Source organism: Heptranchias perlo, chromosome 13 (assembly GCF_035084215.1).
Source record: "Heptranchias perlo isolate sHepPer1 chromosome 13, sHepPer1.hap1, whole genome shotgun sequence".
Taxonomy (NCBI): Eukaryota; Metazoa; Chordata; class Chondrichthyes; order Hexanchiformes; family Hexanchidae; genus Heptranchias; species Heptranchias perlo.
Genome location: NC_090337.1, coordinates 60,080,154 through 60,096,443, shown reverse-complemented (window position 1 = coordinate 60,096,443; position 16,290 = coordinate 60,080,154). Strand labels below are relative to the sequence as shown.

Sequence of the window (16,290 nt, the reverse complement as noted above, 5' to 3'; positions counted from 1 at the left end):
AAAGAGCATTTCCAACCTGGACAAAACTGCAGTGTGCAAAGTCAAAGCTTATTCAGAGTTGTGAAGGGGAAGTTTTACACAGAGAGTGATCAACAGCTGGGGTGGTTTACTAGGCAGCTGGTTGTGGCCAGGATACAGGAGTCATTTAAGAAACAGCCATAGACTGTAACAGGGAGACAGAGTGTATGGTGGGTATTGTGGAAGGATCAGTTCAAAAGGGCATGAAGGACCTTCTTTATTTAAACCTATCATGTCATCTTATGAATTTAGGATTTAGACTTGAAAACACTGTGGGCATCACAGTGACAGATCATAAAGGTTAAAAAAACAAGAAAGGTTGTGCTCGCTGGAAATCTGAAAACAAAACAGAAAACAATAGAAATACACAGAGGGGGTGATTTTAAACCATAAGAACGGGTGGGTTGGCAGTGGGTGGGAGTTCAAAATAGTTGTTTTTTTTGGGTCGCAACCGCAAAATTTTCAGACTTTGCATTCCCAGTGGGAAGCCTGTACTTTTACACACCGACATTAAACCTGGAAATAAAGCCGGGTTGCGGTCGCGATCCAAAAAACAACTATTTTCAACTCCCACCCGTCCCCAACCCACCCGTTCTTGGGGTTTAAAATCACCCCCAGAGAGTCAGCTAGTATCTGAAAGTGAGAAGGCAGGCTATCGTTTTGGGTGGGACCTTCCATCAGTACTCCTGCAGCAGAGATTTCTCCCTTCAACTGAAACAGTTGACAGGAAACCCATGGATCGGGTGCAATGCCAGTTTCACACCCCGCCCAATATTACTCTGCATTGACTTCAGTGGAGAGTAAAATCAGGTGGGGTGTAAAACGGCATTGCACCCGATCCCGTAAATTTCCTGATGGGTGGGTTAGGTTAAAATTGCCCCAGGGTGTTAAGAAGCGGGAAACAAATGCATAATTGCAGTGAGAAGATGGTGATGGAGAAATGAGTGGACGAGGATTAAAACAGAGTTATCGGTGTAGAAATTCTTGGGCGGAAGTGCAAAGCAAGGGGCGGTATGGGATGGGCTGCCTGTTATACACCCTGCCTGATATCCAATTCCATTGACCGCAATGGAGCTGAATATGTGGCCAGGCGTGTAACAGGCGGCCGATGTCATACTGACCAAGATGGATTTCACCCCATTACCTCTTCGAGGAGCTGATAGACAGCTTCAACATCTTTCAAATGGGTCACTCTCTCCATCACCGGGGAAAATTTCTACCACCCTGATCAGTGGCAACACAAACTTCTGCTCTTTTAGTGTACTTATATATATATTTTTTGAATGGCGAAGACCCAACCAGTTGGACCATTGCAGTTTCCCACAAGTAACTGCCCATTTACTGTGCAAAGCTACTAAATAAAAAAAGATTTACATTTCTATAGCATTTTTTCACATTCCCAGAAACGTCCGAAACTGTGGATTGCTTTGATGGGCAAAATACCCCTTGGAAAGAAAAGTGAAGAAATACAGAAAAAATAGAAATGAAGAGGCTTACCTGAAACATCTCGGTGTGCATGTGTCCAATCACCTGCTTGCCCCCAGCCTCCTGGACCCGGGAGGAGATATTAGAGGGGCCCGGTCCCAGCAGCAGTTTTTTGGGAACAATGAGGGGCTGCATGAGGGTGTGGGGTGGAGGCACTGTGAGTTCAGCGAGAGCTGACATGCTGCGGCTAAAGGACCTGCACCGGGAGCCCAACTGCGCCAGAGGAGCAGCACCTCGTTCAACCTGCGCCAGGAGACCACAGCTGGTCAGCCGGGCCAGGAGAGCACTTTGAAGCACAGCCCCTGGCATTGTTTAAAACTTTCCACAGCAGCACACTCAGCAATCACTCATACAATCGGGCCGTTGGTTATTTTCTGGAGGCTTTTTTTTTTGTTTGCAAAGGGAAAAAAAGGTCTACGACCCCCCGAGTACTGACCAGCCCACCTTGACCCTTCCAATTCTAAGTTTTGAAAACTTTCAAATCTTCACTGTCCCCCGGGTCCCACAAGTTCTGTTCAGTTGAAGAGAAATCTAAAGAGGAAATGGAGCTGGTCAGATCTCCAAGAAAAAGAATCAGCTGGAGCCCTTGTCAATAAATAACTGGAATTGAAAAAAACATTCTTATTGATAGTTAATTATTCAAACAAATCCAGTTAGACATTGTTAACCAGTAAATTAGTCAGACTTCATAGAGAGACATTATCTGTGGTCCCACGCTGAAGATTATTGTTGAAAAGTCAGGAATCGGTTAATTTGTCAAAAACTATTGGTATTTTTACAGAATACGTTCAAAGATAATGTGCATGTTTTTCTGCGAGTCAAGTGGTTGGGTGTTTGCTTGTCATGTCGGTCATCAACTGGCAGAAGGGGGCGGTGAGCTGGAGACTGCAGCTGACTGGCTACCGAGCACAGGAGGGGAGAAGGTTCAATGGACCTGAGCCAGGTTCAGTGGGAAGATCGTCAGCTCCACAGTGCCACAGCAAGTTAAAGCTGAATCCAGAAAAATGAGTTGGGTCTTTCCTGGGTTTCTCCACTTTATTGCTGAAGCTTCACTTCGGAGGCCTGACTGGGGGTTTATATACGCACCCATCCCTGCTGAAGGCACCTCATCACTTTGAAACAAAGGGGACAAAGTTTCCCCTCATGCCATTTAAATACATGATATGTGGATGTAATTTGTGTCACTGTGTCACTGCGTCATTTGCCTGTGTGATCATCACTCATTGAACCAAATCAAGTCAGTCAGGTATAAAAGGCTGTATAAAGGGCAAATGGGATTCTGGGTTTTATACATAGGGGCACTAGTATAAAAGAATATTGAATATAATCAATGTCTTGTATTTGGACAAATCATTGACGAAGCCAAAGTTGGAGTATTGTGCATGGTTTTGGGCAACACATTATAGGAAGGATTTTAAAGCCATGGAAAGGGTGCAACAAGGAATGACTAGAATGAGACTAGGAACGGGAGATTATAATCATAATGGAAGACTAAAAAAAAAGGCATTTTTTCACTAAAACAGAGAAGGTTAAGGCAGGATCTAGAGATTTTCAAATTTATTAAAGCTTTGAGAGGGTAAGTGGTGAAATATTATTTCTGCTGATTGTCAAATTATTAACGAAGCAGAATAGACTGTGGATTATCACTAGGAGAACGAAAGGGGGAAGTCTTCTTCACACGTTAGGTTATTAGAACATGGACTGCTTTACCACAAATCGGTGATGTAGTGACAATTTTAGAACTGGGTACACTGTACATCAGGCATGAGATTACTTTACCCGGGGCGCCCAACCAGAAAATGCTGATTTTTGACAGTTTATTTGATGTGTATTCGCCAATGTTTTGGATTTATCCGTAAAGGCCCTGAAATTCCACGGGAGTTATCCCAGTCTCCAGTCATAGTTACCGGATCTCTGCTGTCTTTTGGGGGATTCCGCCCGTCTCCCATCGGAAGTTATGGCAGTTGCCCAGGTGAATCCCCAAAGAGTTTTAGATCCAAAGACTTTATGATGTGTATACTACTTCAAGATGTGTAAAAACACACTATACAGTTAAACACACTAAGCATGTTTTCCTGATGACTCAATAATCTTATCTAGTGAGTAGCTAAGCCAAATGACCAGGAAGGCCAGCCAACTCACCAGCCCAATGTCAGCCCGCCAGACTACAGCTAGCCAGCAACCACCAGCAGCCAGCCACCAGAAACCAGCTGCCAGAAGCCAACCAGTAAACAATAACCAGTAGCCATCCAATCCATAACCAACAGACAATTTGCAGCCAGCCGCCAATAGCCAGCTCACAGCTTACAACTAACGAAATTGAATAGGTGGATGTAGGAGGAAGGGGGTTCAGGTGACCTAGGTTACAAGAGCAGTAGGGTCAGAATTGGGGGCAAGAGGGAAAGACAGCAACTGGAATTAGGAGTGGAGAAGGCTGATAGCTGCCAAGAACTGGTAGGGGTTGAGGGGATGGGGAGGGGGGCAGAAAACCCAGCAGTACTGGTGCAGTCAGTTTTTACAGTAGTTTTCCTAGTTAATACGATGTTTATCTTGTGTCTCCAGTTCCCACGAGACTTCCATACTAATTCACAAACCTACTGTTAAAAGCCAACTATAGCAGCACTGCTGCCACACCCAATCTCAATTCTGACAGGAAATGTTGCCTGCCCCTGCCAAGTAAGTGATTGAGACATTCTATGCGGCATTCATAGTAGCCATAAAGTGGGCATACACTTACATCCAAAAATTTAAAGTGGGTGTCACAAGTTCTGCTTTGTCGTAGATTCCTTCCCCAGTTCAGCAACTCCCATAAGCAGATCTTATGTCCTTTACATTCTGGAGTTGACTCATATATCATATAAGATTCTAAGAGGGCTTGACAGGGTAGATGCTGAGAGGATGTTTCCCCAGGCTGGAGAGTCTAGACCTAGGGAACATAGTCTCAGGATAAGGGGTCCGACATTTAGAACTGAGATGAGGAGGAATTTCTTCACTCAGAGGGTTGTGAATATTTGGAATTCTCTACCCCAGTGGATGCTCAGTCGTTGAATATATTCAAGGCTGAGATCAATAGATTTTTGGACTCTAAGGGAATCGAGGGATATGAGGATCAGGTGGGAAAATGGAGTTGAGGTCGAAGATCAGCCATGATCTTATTGAATGGCAGAGCAGGCTCAAGGCGCCAGATGGCCCACTCCTGCTCCTATTTCTTATGTTCTTATGTTCAGATTGCCTAATATCTACCTATACTCACTAGCACTAGTGCCACATGCTAGTGAGTATAGGAACAGGAGAATAAACCAGATGAATGCGTGGCTGCAGGGATGATGTAGGAGTTAGCGATTTAGATTCCTGGGATATTGGGACCGGTTCTGGGGAAGGTGGGACAGTGGGGCTACACGCGAGCAGGACCAGGACCAATGTCCTCGTGGGGGTGTTTGCTAGTGCTGTTGGCGAAGGTTTAAACTAGAATGGTTGGGAGATGGGAACCTGAGCAGGGAAACAGAGGAGGGGGAAACAAGGATAGAAACAAAAGACAGAAAGGGAAGAAGCAATAGTGGAAGGCAGAGAAAATAAGGGCAAAAAACAAATAGGGCCATAGTGCAAAATAAAACTAAGATGACTAGCAATCTTAAAAAGGCAAGTCTAAAGGCATTGTGTCTTAATGAGCGGAGCATTCGCAATAAGTTAGAAGAATTAACAGCACAGATAGATATTAATGGTTATGATATAGTTACGATAACGGAGACATGGCTGCAGGTGACCAAGGATGCGAACTGAACATCCAGGGGTATTCAATATTTAGGAAGGACAGGCAAAAAGGGAAAGGAGTGGGGTAGCGTTGTTAGTAAATAAGTAAAACAATGCAATAGTGAGGAAGGATATTGGCTCGGAAAATCACGATGTGGAATCTGTTTGGGTGGAGCTAAGAAACACCAAGGGGCAGAAACCGTTGGTGGGGGTTGTCTATAGGCCCCCAAACAGTAGTGGAGATGTAGGGGAGGGCATTAAACAGGAAATTAGAGACCCATGCAAGAAGGGTACAACTATAATCATGGGTGACTTTAATCTGCATATAGATTGGTCAAACCAAATTAGCAATAATACTGTGGGGGAGGAATTCCTGGAGTTTGTATGTGATGGTTTTCTAGACCAATACGTTGAGGAACCAACTAGAGAACAGGCGATCCTAGACTGGGTATTGTGCAATGAGAAAGGATTAATTAACAATCTTGTTGTGCGGGGTCCCTTAGGGAAGAGCGACCATAACATGATAGAATTCCTCATTAAGATGGAGAGTGAAGTAGTTGAATCCGAAACTAGGGTCCTGAATCTAAATAAAGGAAATTACGAAAGCATGAGGTGTGAGTTGGCTATGATAGATTGGGGAACTTTACTAAAAGGGATGACGGTGGATAGGCAATGGCTAATATTTAAAGAACATGTGCAGGAATTACAACAATTATTCATTCCTGTCTGGCACAAAAATAAAACAGGAAAGGTGGCTCAACCGTGGCTTACAAAAGAAATTAGGGATAGTATTAGATCCAAAGAGGAGATATATAAAATTGCCAGAAAAAGCGACAAGCCTGAGGATTGGGAGCAGTTTAGAATTCAGCAAAGGAGGAAAAAGAGATTGATTAAGAGGGGAAAAATAGAGTATGAGAATAAACTAGCAGGGAACATAAAAACTGACTGTTAAAGCTTCTATAAATATGTCACAAGAAAAAGATTAGTGAAGACAAATGTAGGTCCCTTACAGTCAGAAATGGGGGAAATTATAATGGGGAACAAAGAAGTGGCAGAACAATTAAACACATACTTTGGTTCTGTCTTCACAAAGGAGGACACAAATAACCTCCCGGAAATGTTAGGGAACCGAGGATCTAGTGAGATGGAGGAACTGAAGGAAACCAGTATTGGTAAAAAAATAGTGCAAGGGAAATTAATGGGGCTAAAGGCTGACAAATCCCCAGGGGCTGATAATCTACATCCCAGAGTATTAAAGGAAGTGGCCCTGGAAATAATGGATGCATTGGTGATCATCTTCCAAAATTCTATAGACTCTGGAACAGTTCCTACAGATTGGAGGGTGGCAAATGTAACCCCACTATTTAAAAAAGGAGGGAGAGAAAAAAACAGGGAATTACAGACCAGTTAGCCTAACATCAGTAGTGGGGAAAATGCTAGAGTCTATTATAAAAGAATTAATAACAGAACACTTTGAAGGCATTAACAGGATTGGACAAAGTCAGCATGTGTTTATGAAAGGGAAATCATGCTTAACAAATCTACTGGAGTTTTTTGAGGATGTAATTGGTAGAATAGATAGGGGAAAACCAGTGGATGTGGTGTACTTGGATTTTCAGAAGGCTTTTGATAAGGTCCCACACAAGAGGTTAGTGTGCAAAATTAAAGCACATGGGATTGGGGGGATTATACTGGCGTGGATTGAGAATTGGTTGACAGACAGGAAACAGAGAGTAGGAATAAACGGGTCTTTTTCCAGGTGGCAGGCAGTGACTAGTGGGATACCATAGGGATCAGTGCTTGGGCCCCAGCTAGTCACAATATATATCAATGATTTGGATGAGGGAACTAAATGTAACATTTCCAAGTTTGCAGATGACACAAAGCTGGGGTGGAATGTGAGCTGTGAGGAGGATGCAAAGAGGCTCCAATGTGATTTAGACAAGTTGGGTGAGTGGGCAAGAACATGGCAGATGCAATATAACGTGGATAAATGTGAGGTTATCCACTTTGATTGTAAAAATAGAAAGGCAGATTATTATCTGAATGGTGATAGATTGGGAAAAGGGTAGGTGCAACAAGACCTGGGTGTCCTTGTACACCAGTCGCTGAAAGCGAACATTCAGGTGCAGCAAGCAGTTAGGAAGGCGAATGGTATGTTGGCCTTCATTGCAAGAGGATTTGAGTACAGGAGCAGGGATGTCTTACTGCAATTATACAGGGCCTTGGTGAGACCACATCTGGAGTATTGAGTGCAGTTTTGGTCTCCTTATCTGAGGAAGGATGTCCTTGCCATGGAGGGAGTGCAACAAAGATTTACCAGACTGATTCCTGGGATGGCAGGACTGACATATGAGGAGAGATTGGGTCGACTAGGCCTATATTCACAAGAGTTTAGAAGAATGAGAGGTGATCTCATCGTAACATATAAAATTCTAACAGGACTAGACAGACTAGATGCAGGGAGGATGTTCCCGATGGCTGGGGAGTCCAGAACCAGGGGTCACAGTCTCAGGATATGGGGTATGCCATTTAGAACCGAGATGAGGAGAAATTTCTTCACTCAGAGGGTGGTGAACCTGTGGAATTCTTCACCACAGAAGACAGTGGAGGCCAAGTCATTGTATTCAAGAAGGAGATAGATATATTTCTTAATGCTAAAGGGATCAAGGGATATGGGGAAAAAGCGGGAACAGGGTACTGAGTTAGACGATCAACCATGATCATTATGAATGGCGTAACAGGCCCGAAGGGCCGAATGGCCTACTCTTGCTCCTATTTTCTATGTTTCTATGTTTTCTATACAATAGCATAACCCAAGGGATGTAACAGTGTGTCCCCTTGCATATGAATTAGTTATTGTATCTTTCCCACATGCCCTCAGGTGTGCTTCTCTAATCTTCCAGTAGGTAGAATTGTTTATACTTTAGTGAGACGTGGCCAGATCAAACCATTCACCGGTTTTAATTCTCAGATGGCAGGTCAATATACAAAGCAATAGTTATGATTGGACTCAATTCAATCAGCACAACTTGCCTTTGCGTAATAATACAGAATACTAAATACATTATGCTTCCTGACATCAGTTTTGCTGGACTTAAACAAAACCTCAAGGATCTGTATATTTCCCCTCTCACTCATTACAGATCAGAACCCACTCCTCTGCCTAAATTTGCTCCAAAGTTTAGCGATATGTCCCTCTCGAATCTCTCAGTAGCTAATATGCCTGCCACTACCAAGCCATCTGTTTTCACTGGCTCAAAATGGAAATACTTGAAACCTCTCCCGAATGACGGATACCAGGGCATCAATGTCACCTTAGCATTTACTACACATGCCAGTTGGTCTCAAGTCAGGAACATAGAAATGTATATGACTGGAAAAGACCATTGCCGAGAATTTCCTCTGGGCTCCTCCCGTTCCGCCATCGTAACTTTGGTGCTAGTTCAGCGGAAACCCTGTTTTCATGTATATAAGGGATTTCCGCAAAGTTATGGCAGTGGAGCAGGAAAAGCCCTTAGAAAATTCCCACGTATTACAGTCCACCAAGCTGATAAGTCCAGTAAATATCATAGCCCACATGATTTCTCACAGACTTTCACCACTTCCCTTGACAAATATCTCACCAGCCCCTTCTTGAATTTATGGACACAATTCATCTCCACTGTCATCATGGAAAGTCCATTCCATACATTCATCACTCTCTGCATAAAGTAATTAACTCTGAACTGTCTGTTTACCTTTCCTTGTGAGCTTTAAAGTGTGCTGTAGAAAGTCCTTATAGAAGTGAATATATTATACATATTATTATCTGCACCATGAGCAGAGAAGTCCAGCTCCCTTCTAATCAAGTTCTCTTTCACAGAGTGGGATTTAAACATAACCAGCAGAGTGGGATTTAAACACAAACAACAATATGGGATTTAAACATTAGAGTTGTATTTAAACACATCCTCACAAGAAAAATGAAGTGTTCGCTGCACTTCTTCCAGACATTGAGAACGAGCAAAGAAGCTCATCACCTTAAAAAGTCACCAAACTTGAGGGCTGTCCTTTCAGCTGTTGCAGCCTTTAAATTATGCACCAGCACCCAATTGCCTGCCCTGTAATGGGCGAGTTCCCAATCACAGGTGGTTTCCATGCTGAAAGCAAGCTAGCATTATAATAATGAGGCTGAACCCACAATTACAAGTCTAGCACTAAATGTCAGGCAGGAGCTCTTCCTGCACAGCCCGACTTTCAGGTAACTTTACAGTTAATTGGAAAACCCAGACTGGGCTGTCCAAACCACTGCCTGTGGGCAACTTGTATGCCTGAGCCCTGGCAATCAGGCCCAGGCAGCCAAGTGCTATTTGTGCTTCTATTTCTTACTTGCTGGTTTACTCTGTTTGATATTTTGTGGACCTTGAGATTTGGAAAGTGCTGTGTTTAACATCATTGCTTCATTGGTGGATAAATCCTAAATCAGAACACCAAGATATACTAGTGTCAGCAACCTGAAATATGTGCAAATTAATGGGAACATGGAATTAAACTTTATATGTGGCTGTCCAAAGCTCCATGGTATGTATCTAACCAGTCCATGATTAAAAAAAAGCTGGACTAGAAGTCGCTGCAGAGGTAGACTGAGCTGAGGGTGAGGGATTTGTAAACAATTTGCATAGACTAGGCTTATATTCCCTTGAATATAGAAGATTAAGGGGTGATCTAATTTAGGTGTTTAAGATGATTAATGGATTTGATAGGGTAGATAGAGAGAAACTATTTCCTCTGGTGGGGAAGTCCAGACAAGGGGGCATAACCTTAAAATTAGAACTAGGCCATTCAAGGGTGATGTCAGAAAGCACTTCTTCACACAAAGGGTAGTGGAAATCTGGAACTCCCAAAAAAGCTGTTGAGGCTGGGGGTCAATTGAAAATTTCAAAACTAAGATTTTTGATGGATAGATTTTTGTTAGGCAGGGGTATTAAGGGTTATGGAACCAAGGCGAGTAAATGGAATTAAGATACATGTCAGCCATGATCTAATTGAATGGTGGAACAGGCTCGAGGGTTTGAATGTCCTACTCCTCCTCCTATCTTCCGAATGATGAGGGTTTCAACTAAATGTGTTTTGGGGAAAGAAAACCAATGAAGGTTGGCAAAGATAGGGGTGATGGGTGAATGGGACAGGATGGGGTCAGGAAAAGGCTAGGATCAATTTGAGTTTATATAAAGGGTGGAGCTTAGGAGGTTGACAACAGGGGTATTGGCAAAGTCAAGCCATAGAGGCGAAGTGAGGGCTGAGGTGGGCGATATTGTGGATGCGAGAGTAAACAGTTTTGATTTTGAATAGGATGTAGGGTTTGAAGCATAGATTAAGTCGAACTGATGCTGAAGTGTGTAATATCAGGTTAAGCTTGAATAAGCAGCCAGGGAGGGATGGGGTCAGGGGCTAGTGTGCAGAGTTTTCAGTGCAGCCAAACAGATGGGTTTAGTCTTGCTGACGTTATGTTGAAGAAAGTTTTGGCCCATCCATGACCTGAGATCAGAGAAGCAATTTGGTGGAGTTGACGGTGGTGGAGGAGACGCAGAGTGAGGTACTATCATTGGGAAGCTGACCCCATATTTACAGATAACATTGTGGAGGTAATATGTAGACAAGAAATAGGAAGGGGTCAAGGATGAAATCTTAGGGCACTCCTGAGATAATTGTTGGGGAGGGGGGGGGGGACAGGAGGGAGATCTGTTACAAGTTGGATTCTTTTATCCTTTTTACTATCAATATTTTTGGCTTCTTTGTTTCAGACTATTCCTGTGGATGAATCCTAGCTTACTACATCCTCAAGAGTGTTTTCACTTGCCTTGACATTTAGCTAAAATATCATCGCATGCTCAGGATAACAAATGGGAAACCCTTTTTTGGATTATCTCAGCTACAGCTGTAGCCCCCACATGATCCTTCTTGTCTTTGAAAGGTGGCTGGGTAACACAGCTTTGGACATGATTTGGGCTTTAATTGCCAGACAAATTTATTACACAGGAATAGAACAAGTGGATTGAAGCAATAACATTACAAATATTTTACAGCAGTTACTAAATTTAGCTAGCTCCTCTTGCAGTAGAAAATAATAAATAGATTGGAACTCTTATGCTGAATTATACTGCAAGTACTAGTTCTTGTCCTTTTCCTTTCTTTTGCTCACTAGCTATGGAAGTTATCTGGCTTAGCAAACTATATTTGATGGTTTCAAAGACATTCCTCGAAGGCCCACTGATTCACTAATTTGAAAAAAGGCAGGCTGAAATGATGACCAGGGTTTTGTGAGTTTAAATAATTGCCCGTTAAATTCAAAAGGAGCTGTCGATCAAACACATCTTTGGACAAATCACACGGAATGTTTGTATTTGAAATCAGTGACTTGGCCCCTCCCTCAGATATTTTTACAGCAGATCAGCAGAGAATTGCAACCAAATAAACTGGGACATTCTTCTGTGAATTAAGCTTTCTTTTAACCCCTCATGTATTGTCACAGAATTAAAAAAAACAATAGCAAACTAAATAACACAAAGTCATTGTAGGAGGTGTTGGGGCAGGTAGGAAAGGAACCAAATGAAGACAGTGCCATGGAGGTGGTCCATAGAGGAGAGATCGTGGAAGAGACCACAGCAGAGAGGTCAAAGGAGGAACGATACACCACAGTCGCAACCATAAGGGATGTTGTTGGTGAGTACAGCCAGAGCTGTGACCGGACTCAGTGCTGTGCACGTGGTGAAATTAGATTGAAGGGATTCCAGCACAGAATGATGGGAGAGGTAATTGCAGAGCTGGCTGGCAACAACACATTGAAGAGCCTGAGAGAGGTTAGAGATGGGCCAGCAGTTGGGAGAGGGTGGAGGGGTCAAGAGTGGGCTTTTTGAGTAGGGTGATGATTACGGCATCACAGCCCCCTGTGCAATGAACTGCAGAATCCATACAGGTTCCCTGTGTCATTCCATCTATACAGTTCCACTTTGTGACACACTGTTCAGTCCGTACAATGTGATTATAAATTCTTGTCTTTGTAAAAGTTTCCCGGGCACTTCAATGGTCCATGTTCGTGTCTGAGAAAGACTTCTGTCAGATAGTTAGAAAGCAGAAAAGAAATAATTTTATTGATGAAAAAAACTGCACTCTCTAATCACACACTGCACCGGTAAACACACTTTTGCTCAAGGTTAGGGACAGGATTGCAACAACACATGAGGTAGCTGCAGTAGATATTTGATATCTAATCTGTAAGGCAGTTTCCACATACTCTCAAAACAACCCATCATTGATGCCTTATTACCTACACACATTCGACCCCCACCCTACAAGGCTTAGATAGAATGTAAATGTTAAAAATTGTTGTAAGGAATATCTTTGGAATATTAAGGGGTGCGGCACGTTGAATTAACCCTTAATCTGCCAATGGCCAATTCCTCTTGTGTGTCCTGTGGGGACTCACAGGATAAAGACTACTCTGCTCCGGGTAAGCTGGCGAACGCTGACCTTTTGTTCTCTTACAGCCCCTTTGCAGCAGCAAACAGGCGCTGCATTAGTCAGTGAATTCAGCTGCAGTGTACAAGTGTGACTGTTGTATGCCAGTATGGTACTGGCAGAAGCTCTTGGGGGGGCCGAGCCCACACGAGGTTCTGATGAAGATCCAACATGTCTTTTCTCTTTCCAGGTGCTCTGCATTTCCGGCATTTCTTGTTAGTCTCCCAGCATTCACGATTTTTCCATTCTCCATGAAGTGGCTGAAGCACTCGCACTGTGTAGAGAGAATCGTCCTACTCCAGATGCTAAGGATGTTACACAATTGCTCGCTCAGCTGCGATTCAAAGTTCCAGTTCTCATACGATCGCATTCAGCAATAAATAAACCAGCGCTGGACTGGGGCCTTGGCTGGGGTGGGTGTCATCAGGTTGCAGGCATAGCCTGTCAATCCCTAACCCCGCCCGCAATTTCAGTTAAATATTTAAATACCCATTCAATAATGATAATACACTAACTCCTTTATTTCATGCCTTTAATTCATTTTCAAATCCTAATTGTTGCTCATATTACATTGAGGGCTGTTTATCAGCTATTTAGTTTATGCACTGCAAGTGTTATCTGTGTAAATAAGGAAGATAAGAGTTCATGAGATGAGTAACTGGGATCTCAGATATTGCTTTTTGTACTGAAATATTGAGTGAAATGTCTAAATATGTTGGGTCATTTATTTGTGTACATACTTCAAAAATATCTATATTAAAAATCTTGGGGGGAATTTTAACCTAGCCCACCAGGTGGGAACAGGGTATGTGGGGGGTTAAAATCAGGCGAATGTACTTACCGTCTCAATGCCGTTTCTGCTCAGTGCCATTTTAACTGTGGACTTTCCAGGCGGCCGAGGGTCCGGCTACGGTGAAACCAAATGGGAATGGTTCAGAGTCAGCAGCCTGCGAGATATAAAGAGGACAGGGACTGCAGGCACTCAGGTCAGTGGCATTTGTGCCCTACTGAGCTTGCTGGAGTCAGATTGAGTGGTGGCTTTGGAAATTGCTTATTTGTGATACTTCCTTTTGGTCAGTTGTCCTCAATAAGTGGCAAACCTCTTGCTGCCCTGCTCCGAGAGGAGGAGGAGAAAGAGCAGCAGCAATAAGAGCAGCGGCAGAACCTTGAACACGCAGGAGGAGCTGCAGTTGGACTCCTCACCTGCTGCCTTCTCACAGGTCCAACCTACCACACGGACTGCAGCGGTTCAAGAAGGCGGCTCACCACCACCTTCTCAAGGGCAATTAGGGCTGGGCAATAAATGCTGGCCTCGCCAGCGACGCCCACATCCCATGAACGAATAAAGAAACAAAAAAGCTCCTTCTGCACGTCCAAGGCCTTACCCACCCAACAGGGGTCTCTGGAAAAGTCTGAGGAGCAGTGCCTGAGGAGGCTGCGCTTCACAAGGCAGGGTGTTTCTGACCTTTGCAACCTCCTGCATACCGTGCCAGGGGGCCATGTCATGCCAGTAGCTGTAAAGGTGACAACCGCCCTGAACTGTTTTGCCTCAGGATTGTTCTACGGTGCTACTGTGGACAGCTCTCGCACCTAGCAGTCGGCAGTCCTTAAGTACATCCAGGGGCTGGCCAATGTTTTATTTGCCAGCGCGAACCCATACATATCGTTTTCCATTGATGACAACAGTCAAGAGGAAAGAGCCTTGGGGTCCGCAGTAATGGCTGACTTTCCTCGAGTGCAGGCCGCTATTCACTGCACACATGTTGCCATCAGGGCACCTTAGGAGCAGCCAGGAGGCTTCATCAACCACAAGGGGTTTCACTTAATCAACGGGCAGCTTGTATGCGATCACTACAAACGGGATTCTGCGAGTCTTTGCCTGGTTCCCAGGCAGCTACCATGTTGCGTTCATCTCACAACAGTCAAATATCTTCCCACCTTTCCAACCTGCCAGGAATATTCGAGGATGGCTGCTTGGGGACAAGGGCTACGCCCTTCGACCATACCTCATGACACCCCTTCACAACCTCACCACACCTGAGCAGATCAGGTGTAACGAGAGCCATGTAACCACAAGGAGGATCATCAAGCTCACTAATGGGCTCCTAAAGCAACAGTTCAGGTGCCTTGATAGGTGTGGGGGCTCTCTGCTATGGAGAAAGTCTCCTGTATAATAGTGGCCTGCTGTGTCCTGCATAATATCGCTATCCGGAGAGGATTGCAGAGGTAGGAGGCAGATGGGCAAGAAGAGTCTTCATCTCATAGAATCATAGAAATTTACGGCACAGAAGGAGGCTATTCGGCCCATTGTGTCTGTGCCGGCCGAAAAAGAGCAATCCAACCTATTCCCACTTTCCAACTCTTGGTCCGTAACCTTGTAGGTTACGGCACTTCAAGTGCATATCCAAGTACTTTTTAAATGTGATGAGAGTTTCTGCCTCTACCACCCTTTCAGGCAGTGAGTTCCAAATCCCCACCACCCTCTGGGTGAAAAAAATTCTCCTCAACTCCCCTCTAATTCTCCTATCAATTACTTAAATCTATGCCCCCTGGTTATTGACTTCTCTGCTAAGGGAAATAGGTCCTTCCTATACACTCTATCTAGGCCCCTCATAATTTTATACACCTCAATTAAATCTCCCCTCAGCCTCCTCTGCTCCAAAGAAAACTTGCCACTTTCCCTTGAATCCAATGGACTCTTACTTTTCTTACCAGTCTGCCAAGTGGGACCTTGTCAAAAGCCTTGCTAAAATCCATGTAGACTACATCAAACGCGCTACCCTCATTGACCCTCATGATTTTATATCATGTTCTTCTGATGAGGAACAGATGGGCAAAGGCAAGAAGCAGAGAAAGGAGGGCCACCACAGTGCCTAGCGGCTAGAGGTGCAAGGGATGCATTAATAGCTCAATGGTTCAGGTGCACAGCTCAGTCCTCTCCCATGAAAACTGAAACTGTTCCCCTTTGTATCAGAGTTTGGGGATTGATACAAAGATTTGTGCGTTAGGCCTGTGAAAGAGAGTATACCGCGACAAGCAGATCTCGATGTGTTGGGGGAATGCATCCATGACTGGCAGTGTTTTGCAAGTGGGCAGGACCAATGCTAAGTATACTTACAACCTACAGGGAAAAGAACTAAAGTCTGTCGAAAAAGAAAAAGATCTTAGTTCACAGTGCCATAGTTCATAACTCTCTAAATGCTGAGAAGATATATCTAAAGCAAATAGAGTACTGGACAGCATGCACAAGGCTATTTAATATAAAACAAAACATACAATTTTATCTGTGTACAAGACCTTTGCTAGGCTTCATTTAGAATACCGTGTCCAGCTTTGGTCTCCTCACATGGTGGGTGATATTGAAACTTTGGAAAAAATTCAGAGGAGAGCCACAAAATTGATGCCTAATTTAAAATACCTCAGCTACCCGGATAAGCTTAAAAACTAGATCTAATTACTATAGAGCTGCGTAGGTTCAAGACAACTTAATTGAGGTCTATGAAATAATGATAAGACTGGATTGTCCGCACGCTAACA

At 43.8% G+C, this 16,290-nt stretch overlaps 1 protein-coding gene across 1 annotated transcript in view; it reads right to left on the bottom strand.

Annotated features, from left to right (window-relative positions):
* Positions 1 to 2,072, bottom strand: part of LOC137331640 (alanine--glyoxylate aminotransferase-like) — a 45,689-nt gene extending 43,617 nt beyond the window's left edge. Inside the window, exon 1 of the mRNA XM_067995577.1 lies at positions 1,516 to 2,072. Within this exon, the coding sequence (XP_067851678.1) occupies positions 1,516 to 1,812 (297 nt within the window). The 5' untranslated portion in view covers positions 1,813 to 2,072. The remainder of the gene's footprint in view (positions 1 to 1,515) is intronic.
* Positions 2,073 to 16,290: the final 14,218 nt, after the last annotated feature.